The following is a 16,084-nucleotide window of genomic DNA, read 5'->3' as shown; positions in this document are numbered from 1 at the left end:
CCTGGAGCCCGCTTCGGATTCTGTGTCTCCCTCTCTCTCTGCCCCCCCCCCCCCCACCAAGGCTCGCTCGCTCTCTTTCTCTCTCTCTCAAAAATAAAATAAACGTTTAAACCGCATTTTTAAATCCCAGTGACCTGCTTTCCTGGGCGGTCACAGCGTTTGTACCTCAGTCAGCAAGACACGTGCCTTATCAGGGGCCACTTTGCCTTATCTTCTCCGCCTTGAGATGCAGCTTCTTTGGGGGAGGGGGAAATCTCCTTTTACCTAAGAGGATTTGTCTCTGGAGGCAAAGGCTGGGAGGGAGGGAGTCGTGGGCCCGCACAAACCCTAGCCCTCCCCAGCTCTGGGACCTAGAGCAGGGTAATCTCTCCACACCTCCCCTGCCTCTGATGCCAAATCACCTACATCACACCTGCTTCCTGGAGTTGGCCGGACGGCAGGGGCCTCTTACACTGGGGAGGGACAAAAGGGCGCGAGCAAGTCTGGCTGAACATTCCGGCTTGGCTCTTCTCGCCCCACCCCCACCCCCGTTCTTTTATTTCGGCCTCTCCCGGCTTCTCGTAGCCCTTCTCCTCCTTCCCAGCTCCAGCCTCCGTGAGGCCGAAAGGCACAGGCAGGCTGTCAGGAGATAAAACCAGGTTTAGGGAACACTCCTCTTGTCCCCACCTCAAACCCCGTGCACCCCAAAACCTTCAGTGGTATTTGCTCCCTGCGGCTGTAACGGTTAATGCTCCCAAGGCGTTTACGGCTGACTTTTTCAAAGCGTGATTTTCGTCCATGCTGAGGTCTGAGAACGTGTAGTAGAGAGGCCGCCGAGTCCAGCTCTAGAATCAGGAGACATTGGACCCAGTTCTGGGTCTGCTATTTACTAGTCCCATGAGTTGTTTAGGCAAGTCACTTTACCTCTCTGAGCCTCAGTTTGTGCATCTGTGAAGTGGGGGTGTTCCTGGTAACTAACCTGTCGGGTTACCACGAAAATCTGAGGCCATGCGAGTGTCTCAGTTTGGATTTTCCCAGAGGCTGACCCTGAGGCCAGAATTCCAGAATTCCGAGGCAGGTGGTGTATTTGAGAGGCGATCCCAGGGGGAGGCAGTGGTGGAGGTGCCAGAGAAGCGGGACTGGGACGGGAATAACAGCTGTGCTGTCAGTCAAGGGCAGAGAGGGCAGCTGGGGTTGAGCCCTGCGGGGGAAGGACGCCGGGGAGCAGGGTACAAATCAGCCGCCAGGCTGCCCGCCTGAGGGGGAGGAAGCCAGTCTCACCTGCCTCGGCTGGTACCTGGCAGACACAGGAGAGCAGACTCCAGAGTCCTTAACACGAACGCCCTTAGGCAAACAGGTGCAGAGGCAGGTAGCTGGAGGTCGGCCAGGGAGCTCAAAATGCCAGAAGCACAGAGGCGGGGCCCTGACAGCTTCTGGAACCTAGGGCTGTACTTTGCTGTAGTTTGCTAAGGTGCAAGCAGACCCTGGCCATTCCTAACGCCCCTGCCCACCACACACACACACTTCCGGGAGAATTCCTGGAGGGTAGGCCTGCCTCGTGGTTCTTGTAGGCCTGGAAGAGCTGCTGTGGCCCTGGCGGAGACCTGAGGCAGGAGACCCCCTCCCCAGCTTTCCTGTTTCTCCCAGGGGAGCTTAGTGAAAAGCAGAAGTTGGAACTGGAGCGGAACGTGGCCCTGGTCCAGCAGCAAAGCAACGAACTCAAAGCGCTCAAGGAAAAGATGGGGCAGCTGACTGGCCTGGTGGAAAAGAAGGACAGGGAGCTGGAGGTCCTCAAGGAGGCACTCAGGTGTGTGGGAAGGTCCTCATGGGGTGGGGAGCCCAGACACACCCAAGTGCCCAGGGAGCCTCTCACAGAGAGGGTACACAGTAAATCCTGGAGAGATGGATGGATGGATAAAGGATGGATGGATGGATGAATGGATGAAGGATGGATGGATGGATGGATGGATGGATGAAGGATGGATGGATGGATGGATGGATGGATGGGTAGTTGGGTGGGTGGATGGATGGATAGATGGATGAAGGATGGCTGGGTGGCTGGCTGGATGAATGGATGATGGATGGATGGATGGATGGATGGGTAGTTGGTTGGGTGGGTGGATGGATGGATGGATGGATGGATGGATGAATGGATGGGTAGTTGGTTGGGTGGGTGGGTGGGTGGATGGATGGATGGATGGATGGGTGGGTGGATGGATGGATGAAGGATGGATGGATGGATGGATGGATGGGTAGTTGGGTGGGTGGATGGATGGATAGATGGATGAAGGATGGCTGGGTGGCTGGCTGGATGAATGGATGATGGATGGATGGATGGATGGATGGGTAGTTGGTTGGGTGGGTGGATGGATGGATGGATGGATGGGTGGGTGGGTGGATGGATGAAGGATGGCTGGGTGGCTGGCTGGATGAATGGATGAAGGATGGATGGATGGATGGATGGATGGGTAGTTGGTTGGGTGGGTGGATGGATGGATGGATGGATGAGTGGATGGGTAGTTGGTTGGGTGGATGGATGGATGGGTGGATGGGTAGGTGGATGGGTGGGTGGGTGGATGGATGAAGGATGGATGGATGGATGAAGGATGGATGGATGGATGGATGGGTAGTTGGGTGGGTGGATGGATGGTTAGATGGATGAAGGATGGCTGGGTGGCTGGCTGGATGAATGGATGAAGGATGGATGGATGGATGGATGGATGGGTAGTTGGTTGGGTGGGTGGATGGATGGATGGATGGATGAGTGGATGGGTAGTTGGGTGGGTGGATGGATGGATGGGTGGATGGGTAGGTGGATGGGTGGGTGGGTGGATGGATGAAGGATGGATGGATGGATGGATGGATGGGTAGTTGGGTGGGTGGATGGATGGTTAGATGGATGAAGGATGGCTGGGTGGCTGGCTGGATGAATGGATGAAGGATGGATGGATGGATGGATGGATGGGTAGTTGGGTGGGTGGGTGGATGGATGGATGGATGGATGAAGGATGGATGAATGGATGGATGGGTGGGTAGTTGGGTGGGTGGGTGGGTGGATGAATGGGTGACATGTATTTCATGCTTCGCAGCCTTATCATGTAAAGGAAGGTTTTGCTTAGTTCTATGCTCATCAAACATCCCTGCCCCATATTCTAATGATAGGTCTCTGCTTAAATGCCACTTCCTCCAGGAAGCCCTCTGTCACTCACCCCCACCAAACGTAGCCAAGGGCTCCTCCTCTCCCTGGGGTCCCTCATCCCCTGGGACCCTGGGCTGGGATGAACTCCATCCAGCCTAGCACTTCTCACATAGCTATGCTACTATTGACTGTTTAATTGTCCGCCTTCCCCACGAGGTCCCTGATACAGATCTTGCCTGCTGTTGACTCCCCAGCATTCGCATAGTGCCCGGCACATAGAGAACTTAATGAATATCAATTGAACAAATGTATAAACTGAGGTACCAGAGGTTAGCTTAAAATAAATGTGAAATTTCATCGTCCTCCCATGGGTTAGTCCATGTGAGTTTGCATTTTCATCCGTAAAAATACGTGTGAGTTTGCATTTTCATCCGTAACGTATCCTTATTTTGACCTGAGAGTAATGTTTTCTCCAAGAAAGGTTGAGTAAAATCCACATCTCGTGAAAACCCTGTAGCTCTATATGCCTCATGGCTCATAGCCAAGGCAGGTTCACCCAGTGGCTGAAAGAACAGGTTCCAGACCCAGGCTGCCCGGCTTCAAAGCCAGCCTCCTTCACTTACAAGTTTCACGATCGTCGGCAAATTGCTGTGTGTCTGTTTCCTTGTCTGTAAAATGGGACAAGGAGAGTCTCCGGCTCGTGGGACTCTACGTGAAACAGAAGGGTTAACACATAAAAGTGTTAGAAACGGCAGACAGGGAGTGCATGTCCCCAGTGAATGCCACAGCAGGTATCCCACGGACCTAGTATATGGGAAACAAGGTGCCTACTGTCCTGACCACGACTTTTGAAGTCCCCTGAAACTAAAAACTAGAAACCTGCTGGCAGGAGACTTGAAGGCCTGGGGGTTTCGGTCACCTGTAAACACAGAGTTCCTTTTCCCGTTCTGCCGGAGGCTACAAAGGTCACTCGTGGCTTCCGGAACCTCATGCTGCCAGCCATCCTGCTGTCCAGGGACTAATCTTCTCTGCCCTAGGGCCTCTCAAGAGAAACACCGAGTCCAGCTGCACAAGGAAAAGGATCAGAAGCCCAAGAACATGACCCAGATGTGTGACATCTCGGTGCAGATGGAACCCGTCCACACTGACATTTTCTCGAGCAGTCAGGAGGTGAGTGCCGTCCGGTCGCGGGCGGCCAGCGGGACGTGCTACACGGGAGCCCAGTGGCGGCTGTCTTCGCTTCTGATAATATTTTCATTCCGAGTTCCAAATGTAGGCACTTGCTTCTGTGAAACGTTCAAAGTGAAAAGCGGCCGTCCGGCCCTCCAACCCCCCAGTCACTGGAGGTCACCGCTGCCAGTCGCATGCTGTTCGTCACGTTGTGTCCTCAGCCCTTTGCCTCACAGAGACTGCCCTGCCCTCCAGACAGGCGTGGTCGTGCGGTGCTCGAAGGCCAGGCTCACATCCAGGCTGCCCGGGTTTCATCCCTGAGGGGGACTCCTTCACTCGGAAATGCTGACCCCAGGGAGGTTACATGTGCCGTCCCCCTTGTCTGGGAAGCAGGAGTTAGGACAGCCACCACCCCACGGGGTCATAAAGAAACAAATTTGATTTATGCACATAAGCACACACAACCTATACATACATGTTTATATAATCTGCTTGCAGAATGATGGTATTAAGTCATATATATATATATATATATATATATATATATATATATATATATATTTATTCATTCTGCAACTTGTTTTTTTCCCCACCGAACACAATATAAAGGCCACCTTCTCTAGTAAGTATTTAAAAACCTGCTTTGTTCTTTTAAATGAGGGCATAGAATTCCACGGTGTCCCTTTTATCCAGCCCTGTCCCCTGTTGGTGGACATTTATACGTTATTTCTACTTCCACACGTTGCTGTAGTTGATGTCCTTGTAGGTATGTATGCAGAACAGATTCCCGGATGTGAAAGTGCTGGGTCCGGAGGGCGTCCTGAACCATGCTGGGTAGGGGCCAAACTGCCCTCCCAGAGAGCCACACCACTGACGCTCCAGGCCTGTCTCTCGGTGACTTCTCTGGGGGTGCCTGCCTGGGAGCCCCGGCTGCACAGCCCCCCGCCGGCCCGGGAGGGCGCGTGTCTTTGAGTGAGAGCAGCCCGTGCCACGCGGCCCCCGCAGGTGGCACTCACATTCGGCCCCCGTGGCGGGGGCCGTGGTGCCTCCCACAGTCCAGTGGTTCCTCGAGGCCTCGGATTTCCTGGAGTCCGGGGAGACATCCTTTTCCCCTTTGCTTTAGGAAACTAGAGAACAGGGCGCTCCGGCAATGGGCTTTGGATTTTCACTCGGAAACGGGGCCAAATGTGTCAGCTTGCCTCCCTGCTTCCTCAAAGATGCCATCCCCCTGCCAAACAGCAGTGAGCCAGGACCGCACGCAGCTCGAACGAAAGGGCTCGGCGGCCCAGCCAGCTGTCCTTGTCACCGTCGCTGTGCAGCGCACTTTAACAGAAGTTAAAAGCCTCGGTGGGGCGGGGAGCGGGTCTCACTCCCGTCTCCGACCCGTTGGAATCCCAGGCTCTTAGTGCGGGACGCAGCCCATATTCGTTCGCTTTTCCGGCACCTACTGAACGTCTGCTGTATGCCAGGCCCCGCGCTGGGCACAGAGGAAGGCGCACAGGGTTCCTGTTCGCACCAGACCCCCTCAGGCTCTGCACGAGTTTGCCAGAATGGGTGGCTGACCTGATGCCGAAATTAGTAATTTCTCTTCTGTGGGGGGATTCACGGAAGAGGATGGGCGGGGCGGGGGCGGGGAGGCTGCAAGATAAAAGGGAAAAAGTATTTGTTCCTCCTCAGAATGGCTTTCCAAACTCGGGCTACTTCCCGCTTTCTAAGCCAGAGTGGGTCAGAGGGCGTAAGAGTTGTATGAGAAAGAATCTTCATCTTCTCTAAATAAACAAATTCCCAGAAGAGCCATGAGTAAGGGTCACATCGGGCTCAGACATACTCTTCAGACAGAATAAAAGCTGTCACCCAGCCTCGCTGCTGTGGCTGCCCCAACCCCCAGGTCAGTAGCCCCTGCTCTCCTCTCTGCACCCCTGCACGTGTGCACACACATCACACACACATACACACACACACACACACACACGACATTTCAGGTGTTTACTCCTGGGCCGACATACACCCTCAAATACAGCAAGGCTAGTATAGAACCAACCTAGGAAGAGTGGACCAGCCGTGCAGTCTATAAGGAGGCTGAGGACAGTATCCAGGTCAAGTGAGGTCCTACTAAGTGCAGGCGGGTGGAGCACCCCCTTCTTTTTTGCTGGTGAGCCTGGTCCCAGCCAGAAAGCCAGGACAGGCTCCTTCCTACTCCTGTTTCTGACCTTGGTCCATTCAGTCTCCGTAACTATTGCGCGTCTACTAAGCTGGGGCACGGGGCTGGACTCTGGGAACACCACTGGAGACAGGACTTTGTTCGCACGGAGCCCGTGTGACACGGGGGCTTCAGGGGGGTCCCGGAACCTCCAGAAACTGTATGCAAATGTTGTGTATATGTGACTTCCTCTGAAAGACGGAACCTTGGATTCTTCCGAATCTGAAAGGTAGATATGACCCTTAAAAGATAGAGAAGACCAAGGGGCGCCTGGGTGGCTCAGTCGCTTGAGTGTCTGACTTCGGCTCAGGTCATGACCTCAACAGTTCGCGAGTTCGAGCCCCGTGTCGGGCTCTGTGCTGACAGCTCGGAGCCCGGAGCCTGATTTGGACTCTGTGTCTCCCTCTCTCTCTTCCCCTCCCCTGCTTATGCTTTCTGTCTTTCTCTTGCTCTCTCTCTCAAAAATGAATAAACGTTTAAAAAAATTTTTTTTTAAAGATAAAGAAGACCTCTCTTTGTCTATGCCCTTCATCAGCCCTACTCTAGCTCTGTGCCTGGTGGCTACCATATTGGGTGGTGCAAATATGGAACATTCCCCTCGTCGCAAGAGACCTGTGTTGGACAGTAGAGGCTCCAGAAGGCTCAGAGAAAGGTTTTCCTTTCTCCAGACCAACCATGAGCCAGTCAAACTCCCCCCACCCCCAGCAAATATTGGACAATCATCCTTATTACCAGTCAAGAAGAAAATATCATGTGTTCTCATCCAAAAAATGCCCCTCCTGCAGCAGAATTTGATGGGATTATTCTGAAACAAGATCCAAAATGACAACAAATAGAAACCCAGGCTTAGCAGAATATTAGAATAAAATATAAAATGTGGGGAGGGAACATAGAGGGGGGTTTTATTTATAGATATGCTAAGTAGGTAAGAAAGTTGAAAATCTTCCTAGATGTGACTTTATATTTGAAATGAAAATTTTAAATCCCTTCTGTGCCAAAGCCCCTTATAGTAGCTTCCAAGGTACTAAGTGACAGGGTCCCTGCTAGCCATGAGTTGTACGTGTTTCTTGGAATATAAGGGAGAAATTCTGACCCCTAATAACGCTGCTGTCTGAACCATTCTGGCCGCAGGAGTCCTTCAGTGATCTAGGGGCCAAGTGCAAAGGGTCCCGACATGAGGAAGTCATTCAGCGTCAGAAAAAAGCCTTGTCTGAACTGCGTGCACGGATTAAGGAGCTGGAGAAGGCGTCCTCAGCAAGTAAGTTCCCTCCCTGCTGGTCTCCCTCTCCCAGCTCATAGTCCTGAGCCCCAGACTCTAGGGATCACTCTGGGCGCCGACAATCGGCCAGGACCACTGTCTCCTATCCCCATCACTTCATGACCGAAAGGACGTAGTGATACAAGGAATGATGGCAGGCATGGTCTCAGAGTCAAGGGCAAGGCTTGGTATTTAAATAAATAGGATTTCGTGGAAAAGTCACTACAGTCTCCTCCTTTTTCTCATTTCGCTGTGGCCCGGCGGGAACTTGGTCAAAGACTAACACTGCAAGGATCGGCCTTGCGGAACCTCCTAGAACACCCTGTTTAGAGGGGATGGCATTCTCAAGACACTGCTGGGGGAAGCGCTGAGCTAGGACCCAGAGGCCAGGGTTCAAGTTCCGTCCTTGCTCCTGTAGCTGAAAGTTCACCCTCTGTGCCTTGGCACTGACACCTGCGAGGCCGCAGCCTCCTCCTAGCTGTGTGACCTTGGACAAGCCACCTACCTGTCTAGGCCTATTTCTCACCTGCCGAGGGAGGGGGCTGGAGATCAGCAGCGGCCTACGGTAAGGGTCCCGTAAAGAGCAGCTGTGATTATTACGTGCAATAACTTCTTCCCGACCCTTTCTTTTGACTCTCACTTACTTGTTTTATAGATCATAAGGACCACCCGAATGAATCATTTCTAGACTTAAAGGCTGTCAGAATGGAAACAAATGTCCAGAAGACATCGGACGCAAAACCTGACGGGCCAGCTTTCTCAAGAATAAAGATCAGAGCGGTAACCAAAGAAAGTTTGTCCCCGCGGTGACTGAGATGTGGAGTGCGTGGGCCTGAGGGCAGACACCAGCCGTGCACTCTGGCACGGCCGTGAGCGTCAGAGGTTCAGGGCCGGCCCTCCCTGGTAGGCCAGCATCTGTGCCGACCCCTCGGTGGCTTTGCCATAGCGGTGACCCCGTGTCTGAACAGAGAGGTTGCTTTCCGTTTGTGGCCAGCGTGGTAAAACCCTTGCACTGACACTGGGCCAGGGCGATCGCTGGCGGGCCCTCCTTTTCACATTACATATTCCATTCCGCAGAAGATAACTCAACAGGCTAATTCTTAACGTTACGCCGTGAGTTTGCCTCAAGTGTGCTTTTCGTGGCGAACTGAAGAACATGAACATGCAAAGGGTAGCAGGAGGGCTGATTAAGAGGCACAGGTTCTAGAATCAGAGGGGCCTGTGTCAGAATCCCAGCCCTGCGAGCCGTGTGGCCTTGGGCGGGCTCAGCCTTTCTGGGACTCCCTTCCCCAGCTGGGAAATGACCAAGATTTAGAGGTGGCGGTGGTAAGTGCTTAGCCCCGCCACCTAGCTCAGAGCGAACACTTAATAAATTGTAGCTGTGAATGACAGTTTCGAGGTATTTAAATAGCGTCACTCAAGAAAACCTCCCTTCCTTAAGGGAAATAGTTTTATTTGCTAGGATTTTCAGAAGTGATTCGATTGTTATGGTGAAGGTGCCCTGTACCCTAAATGGATGTCTGGTGGGTGTCTGACACATGATGGTGGACAGCTCAGGTCGGCGTCACTCACGGGATCCCCTGGGCTCAGCTTGCTGCCACAGCGGGATCTAAATTTTTCTTTTTTTAACGTTTATCATTTTTGAGAGAGAGACAGAGACAGGGACAGGGGCAGAGAGCAAGCAGGGGAGGGGCAGAGAGACACACACAGAATCGGAAGCAAGCTCCAGGCTCTGAGCTGCCAGCACAGAGCCCGACGCGGGGCTCGAGCTCACAGACGGCGAGATCATGACCTGCGCCGAAGTCGGCCGCTCAACCGACTGAGCCACCCAGGCGCCCCGCCACAGCTGGATCTAAACCACACACAGGCTTGTAGAAGAAATAACAGGGTGCCTGGTGGTTTAGTTGGCTGAGCATCTGACTCTTGACCTTGGCTCAGGTCTTGATCTCAGGGTCGTGAATAAAAGCCCCACATTGGGCTCTGTGCTGCGCACGAAGTCTACTAAAAAGAAAGAAAGAGAGAGAAAGAAAGAAAGAAAGAAAGAAAGAAAGAAAGAAAGAAAGAAAGAAAGAAAGAGGAAGGAAAGAAAGAAAGAAAGAAAGAAAGAAAGAAAGAAAGAAAGAAAGAAAGAAAGAAAGAAAAAAGAAAGAAAGAAAAGAAAAGAACAAAATCATCCTATCTGTACAATATTCCCCTGCGCAATTTTTCTAGACACTTGCTAGGAATGTGAGTCTTCAAAAATGTGTTGGCTTTCTGAATAAACCCCCACTGTCTGAGGTTGGAAGGGGAGGGACAGTCTCCAGAAAAAGGCAAACTCAGCTAAGAACATATCCTAACCTGCTTCCAAGATTTACTTTCGCCTTAGCCCTGACCCTCTCCAACCACCAACACCACAGAACAGGAACCGCCCCCCCCCACACACACCCTCTCAGAAGACCCCAATCCCCCAAGCTTGGCAATAATGAAAATTAAAAGAAGGAGCTGGAGGAAGGCTGGCTGACATCTGTGAAGTGCCTCCTGGGTGCTGGGCACTGAGCTAAACTCTCATTTGTCAATCACCCCTCCCAGCGGCCTTGTGTTGGAGTTACTATTTTACAGACAGGAAAAGTCAAGACTTCGGGCGATCAGGTACGTCACCCAAGGTCACAGCATAATGACTGACGGGGCCAGGACTGTGTCTGTGGCAGCCCGTCCCTAGCCCTCTGCTAGTCGGCAGACCAGGACAAGGGGACTGTGTGATTGAACCTTGTAGACCAGACTCTGCCTTAGGTGACCCTCCATCGGGAAAGAAGGGAACCGGAAGAGGGGTGCAGAGGCCAGTGCCCAGAGCCGGGCACGCTCAGTGACGCTTCACACTGTCTTGCGGCAGGTGTGCCCGGTTGACTGTCATCAAGTCCCCTCTTTTACGCTCCTCTCTATAGACGTGGAGACAAAGAGTCCACGCTTTTCTATCCCAGTCACTTTCTGAGCTTTCCGTTTTTGTAGCTGGGCTTCCTTTTAATCTCAGGCATTTACAGTATCGTGCCAGCAAATGGTGCGGGCCAAGAGATGCTCACGGCGAGCACTTAACCCAATCTGCTTTGGGGGGAGATTTATGACAGTTATTTGTGGTCCGTTAGGCTCCCCGATCTGGCCGGTGGCTTTTCCGTGCGGTCCGTAGGGACTTTCAGCAGCCAGCTGGCTGATAGGGTCTTAGGGCACAGCTGCAAACACCGTTCAGCACTGTTTCTAAACAGCGTGGGCCTAAAGTGATGGCCGCCCACCAGGTTCCAGCACTGGGGGAGGGTTTGGCCAAATTGGGTGAGGGTATCGTCTCTGCTGCCTGAAAAGGAGACTCCTTTAATAAAAGGAGTCTCACTGATTCAACAAGCATGCCCACCGGGTGCCATTCTGTGCCAGGTGCCATGCTGGGCACGAGAAATGGAACAGCGAGCAAAAGCAAGGAAGCTCGTCATCCAGACCGGGGTTTCCCGACCGGAACACGACTGGTATCTTGGGCCGGGTAATTCTTTGTGGCAGAGGCCGTTCTACGTACCGTGGGGTGTTTAGCAGCATCCGTGCCCTCGACCCCCTGCGTGCCATTAGTACTCCCCATCTCTCGTTGTGACGGCTAAAAACGTGTCCAGGCATTGTCAAAGGTCCTGGGGCACGCAGGAGACGGTGGACAAAACCCCCTCGGTTGAGAACCCCTGGTCCGGAGGAAAGACAGGCAGTAACCAGAGAACAAGGCAAGCGATGTGTCATTTCAAAGAGAGTCACAGTCTGAAGGGTAGCAGCACAGTTGACAGAGGACTCGGACTGGATGGTCAGGAACCGACATGCAAATCCACTCTCTTAAAGTCATTCTTCGGGAACCACAGGGTGTTACCTCCAGGATGTAGACGTTCACAATGAAACGCCGAGAGAGAGTTTTTACTTCTTTTTTTCTTTTCTTTTCCCCCCAGCCTCAGAACGGCCCTGTCAACTCAGCCGTCCCGGACATCAAGTCAGGGAAGATGGATGTGGTTGAGGCTTTAGATCTCAGTGAAAAGTTGGTATGTGCATCCAGCGTGGTCCCCCCCCCCCCGTCCAAACGTGGGGTCCCCTGCAGTCACTGTTAACCACCGGATAGGGTAACTAAACACCAGCCTCGCGTGCGTATTCAGTTGTTACGAAAGCTCTGCAGGACCATCTACTGTCCCAGCGTGGCTCAGACTTTGCAATCCCTTGAAAAACTGGGTAGTTGGCATGAATGTTTAGGTCTGTTGTCACTCTTCCCCCTGGTTCTCCAAAAGGCACAGCGTCCATGGATACGGAGGAAATGAAAGTCGCACTAACAGCCCCGTTGGATTCGCTTCCAAGCACGGGCTTGTTCTCTGCAATTGCAGAAACTGAACAAAACAAAATTAGACGCTTGCCTCCTCAAAGTGGCCTCCGGCGGCCTCGCGCCAGGCCCCTTAACTGCCAAACGCTTTCCTCGTAGTACATGGACATGAGCAAAACACTCGGGAGCCTGATGAACATCAAGGACATGTCAGGTCACATATCCATGAAGTACCTCTCCCCCAAAGAGAGAGAGAGAGTCAACCAGCTCCGACAGAGGGACCTCGATCTGGTGTTCGATAAGATCACCCAACTCAAGAGCCGGCTGGAGAGAAAAGAGGAGCTTTTGAGAGGCTACGAGAAAGACATAGAACAGCTCAGGTACCGCCCGTGTCCCCGCAGAAAGGGCCGGGTGTCCGTTCTCGCGGCTGAACCTCGGGCAGCGGCAGACGCAGGCCCGGGACAGGCAGAGGCCTCGGGGGAGGGGGCCTGGGGCCTGACAGAAGCGAGTCTGTCTGCGAGAAGGCAGCGGTCGAGGGGGTCAGGGTTCATCCTGCCCTCTCTCGCCACGAGCGAGAGGCTCCTCGAACGAATTCTGACTCGGGGTTCGCCTTGTGTGCTTTCCAAGGCCCTGCCCTGTTTCAGCGGCCGCCGCTCCCCTACCCTCTCTGGGAAACGGGGGGCTGGTAGCACGTAGGCCTCTGATGAGGTATCTGTCCTGCCCCGTGCGCCCCAAATCCGCTGGTGACGAAGCCACCGAGTTAGCCGCCTGGGGAAGTATTCTGAGATTCTCCCAGGTGGGGGACACCGGTGGTGAAGGAGAAAGATGCGGGAGAAAGAGACCGTGTCTCTCCCGTCCGCTCAGGCAGAGCAAAGTATCCGTGCAGACGTACCAGTCACAGGTGGCCAAGCTGGAGGACAACATCTACAAAGAGGCCGAAGAGAAGGCCCTGTTGAAGGAGGCCCTGCAGCGCATGGAGCTCCAGCTGTACCAGGAGAAGAGGTTCAACAGGGCCGTCAGGCAGCAGAAGGTGAGAGGGCCTGGCGGGGAGCGCAAGCTCTGAGGCCGCCCCCCGGCTCCCTTTGGAAATGGCAAAGCGAGCGCCCGGGGTGGCCCGTGGGGCGTCAGACACACCCGGGTTTACACCCTGGCTCTGCCACTTGCTGTGTGACCTCAGGCGGGTTCCTTAACCTCTCTGAAACTCCTAATCTAGGGTATCCGTGTCTTCCTAACCAGTGGCTATTGTTTGTATTTTTATGGTTCTCCCAGGTGGTAGGGATACATAGATGAAAAAGCTCCCTGTGAATAAAGATGTGGGTTCACTACTCTGAGTGCTCAGCACATAGTTGACATAGGAAATATTGGATGGATGGATGGATGGATGGGGACAGATGGATGCGTGTCCTTGAAGAACATAATCCTTTAGAGCATAGCAGGTAAAGCGCTGACTGCTGGCTGATTTAATGATTTAAAGTCTCTGTCTGGGGCACCTGAGTGGCTCAGTAGGTTAAGCGTCTGACTTTGGCTCAGGGCACGAACTCACCGTTTCTAGGTTCGAGCCCTGCACCGGGCTCTGGGCTGACGGCTCAGAGCCTGGAGCCTGCTTCCGATTCTGTGTCTCCCTCTCTCTCTCTGCCGCTCCCCCACTCGCACTCTTTCTCTCTCAAAATGAATAAACATTAAAAAGTAAATAAAAAAATAGAGTCTCTGGCTGAAGGGCGCTCAGGCTGTGTCATCCAGAGGCAGGCACTCGGCCAGCCCGGAACATCCCAGGGGTGTCTCCCAAGGGGTGACACCTTTGCACTGAGTTGCAAAGGCGAGCTGGACTCTGCCCACCACAGGCACGGGCGGGGGGCGTGCGTTCCGGGCTGCGGGAACCCGGAGGAAGGGCAGGAGGACGAGAGCTCCGGCTCCTGGCAGGAACTTGGCCGTGGCATTGCCTTGAGAAACCCAGATCTGAGACTCAGGCTGGCGATCCAGCCAAAAGAAGCCACCTCCTCCCCTCAACCTGTCCTCTCCTCTGTCACGCGGCCCGGGAGTCGGCTAGTCCTGGGTTCAGATCCCCCCACTCCCTCCCTGCGTGGCCTCGTGCCAATCCTTTCCCCTCTCGGCGCCTCGCTTCCTCACCGGTGAACGGGAACTGACCGCCCCTGCCCTGCAGGGCTGTTGTGGGCACAGTGCCGGTACCCTCACCACCCAGGCTCTCACGGTGTGAACTCACAGGCCGTGTGGCTTCAGACGGCGAGGGACACGTGTGCTCCCTCTAGAGCGGGTAGCCCAGGGCCCGGCACACGGCGGGTAGATGCCACTCTCCTCCGTGTGGCCAGCTGCCTGCACGTGGGGTCACTGGGGCAAGCTCCGCCTCAGACCCGCGAGAGTTGCAGCTGACGGTGAGGCGCGCGTGACCCACAGCCAAACGGGTGCTTCGGAAGCTCCCGGCAGACCTGTGCCTGCCCCGTGGTCGGCAGAGGGGCTCTCTTTTTTTTTTAATTTTTTTTAATGCTTATTTATTTTTGAGAGAGAGAGAGAGAGAGAGAGAGAGAGAGAGAGAGACAAAGTGTGAGTGGAAGAGGGGCAGAGAGAGACGGAGACACAGAACCCTAAGCAGGCTCCAGCCTCCGAGCTGTCAGCACAGAGCCCGACTCGGGGCTCGAATTCACGAACCGTGAGATCGTGACCTGAGCCGAAGTCGGACGCTCCACCGACTGAGTCACCCAGGCGCCCCCCCCACTTTTTAAAACTCTGGCAGAGGTGTTCTCTTGTCTTCTCTGCAGTTTTCACCCGTAGCCGTTCACTCCTGCATTCATTTCCAAACCAGACTCTCCCTTCTTCTTAACCCTTGCCTAAACTAAAATAGGACAAACAAGGAAAATTATCATAACCATCTCGTGACCATCTCCAGGCACCGGGCTCCACCCAGGCTTTGCAGCCCTGATCGGGGTGACTCATGCCTTCGTAGCTCTGCCTGGTTGGTATGATGAGTCCCGTTTTACAGATGAGGAAACTGAGCCTCCGAGAGTTAAGAGACTTGCCCAAGCTCACACAGTAGCAGCTGGTAAGCAGAGCCTAGACCTGGCCCCAGATCTCTGACTCTAGTTTGCGAGCTCTCTGCTGGGCTCTCCCCGTTCTTCTTGTAATTGTTAGTCTGCCTGACTCAGGGCTGTGTATTTATGCATGTATGCTTGCACGTGTGTGTGTATGTGAGTGTGTATAATAAGTGTGTGTGTGCTGTAATGTGTGTTTCTGTGTGTATATTTGTGTGTGTGTGTGTGTGTGTGTGTGTGTGTGTGCGCGTTGCCTGCAGGAGCTCTAAGGAGGCCGAGCCATAGAAGGCTATAGAAGGGTGCCCTCCTCCCCAACCAGGAGGCCCTGGTCAGACAAGTTACTCGCAGAAGCCTGCCCTCCAACCTGCAAACCTCCCAGACCACAGCTTCCCTGGCTTATAGCGCTAGAAATGAACCCAGCCATCGTGCTCGGAAGGAGCCCTAGATGAGGGGTTTCTAGCGTCCACAGTCTTGAATTAAACATCACAGGCCTCAGGCAAAGGACGATTTCCTTTCACACCAGGCAACCAGGGAGAGCTGGACCAGTGACAGAGCCCTGACTTTTCCTTTGATGTGCCCGCCAGAGAGCTCACCCCTCCCTAAGGTGCCCCCCCCCAGGACTTGGCAGGCTAGCCCCCAAAGCTGAGACACCAGACCACAGAATGGGGCAGCAAAGGGCCCCAAAAAAGGCCATTGTCATGGGGCTGGCTAAAAATGTAAGAAAACCTGAGGATTTACATAATCAGGCTTTACATGCATTATTCATGAGCTGCCTCATTCATACACAATGCAGGGGCCATGCCAGCCTGTTGGGCACTAGACATCCTTCTGTGGAGAAGGAGCTGAAGTGGCCAAGTCAAACCTGCATCTGTATCCCCAGAAGAGCTGGGGCTGAGAACTTTCAAATTCATGGAAGTCACAATTTAGGGAAAGATTCCGAAAAGCAGAGCCACAATCACAGCGATGCCGGTGGCATTATTTCCTGGGCACG

At 53.7% G+C, this 16,084-nt stretch overlaps 1 protein-coding gene across 6 annotated transcripts in view; it reads left to right on the top strand.

Annotated features, from left to right (window-relative positions):
- The window catches only part of FHAD1 (forkhead associated phosphopeptide binding domain 1), a 120,078-nt gene that overhangs the window by 94,481 nt on the left and 9,513 nt on the right, over nucleotides 1-16,084 (top strand). For all 6 annotated transcript variants that reach the window (XM_019461458.2, XM_053898935.1, XM_053898934.1 and 3 more), the window contains 7 exons: nucleotides 1,627-1,786; nucleotides 4,156-4,288; nucleotides 7,620-7,746; nucleotides 8,402-8,526; nucleotides 11,691-11,780; nucleotides 12,209-12,429; nucleotides 12,914-13,079. In XM_019461458.2, coding sequence (XP_019317003.2) covers nucleotides 1,627-1,786; nucleotides 4,156-4,288; nucleotides 7,620-7,746; nucleotides 8,402-8,526; nucleotides 11,691-11,780; nucleotides 12,209-12,429; nucleotides 12,914-13,079 — 1,022 coding nt within the window. The remainder of the gene's footprint in view (nucleotides 1-1,626; nucleotides 1,787-4,155; nucleotides 4,289-7,619; nucleotides 7,747-8,401; nucleotides 8,527-11,690; nucleotides 11,781-12,208; nucleotides 12,430-12,913; nucleotides 13,080-16,084) is intronic.

The sequence above is a fragment of the Panthera pardus genome, unplaced genomic scaffold (assembly GCF_024362965.1).
Source record: "Panthera pardus isolate Hobbes unplaced genomic scaffold, ASM2436296v1 HiC_scaffold_11, whole genome shotgun sequence".
Taxonomy (NCBI): Eukaryota; Metazoa; Chordata; class Mammalia; order Carnivora; family Felidae; genus Panthera; species Panthera pardus.
Note: the sequence above shows the minus strand (reverse complement) of the source record. Positions and strands in the feature narration are given on the sequence as shown.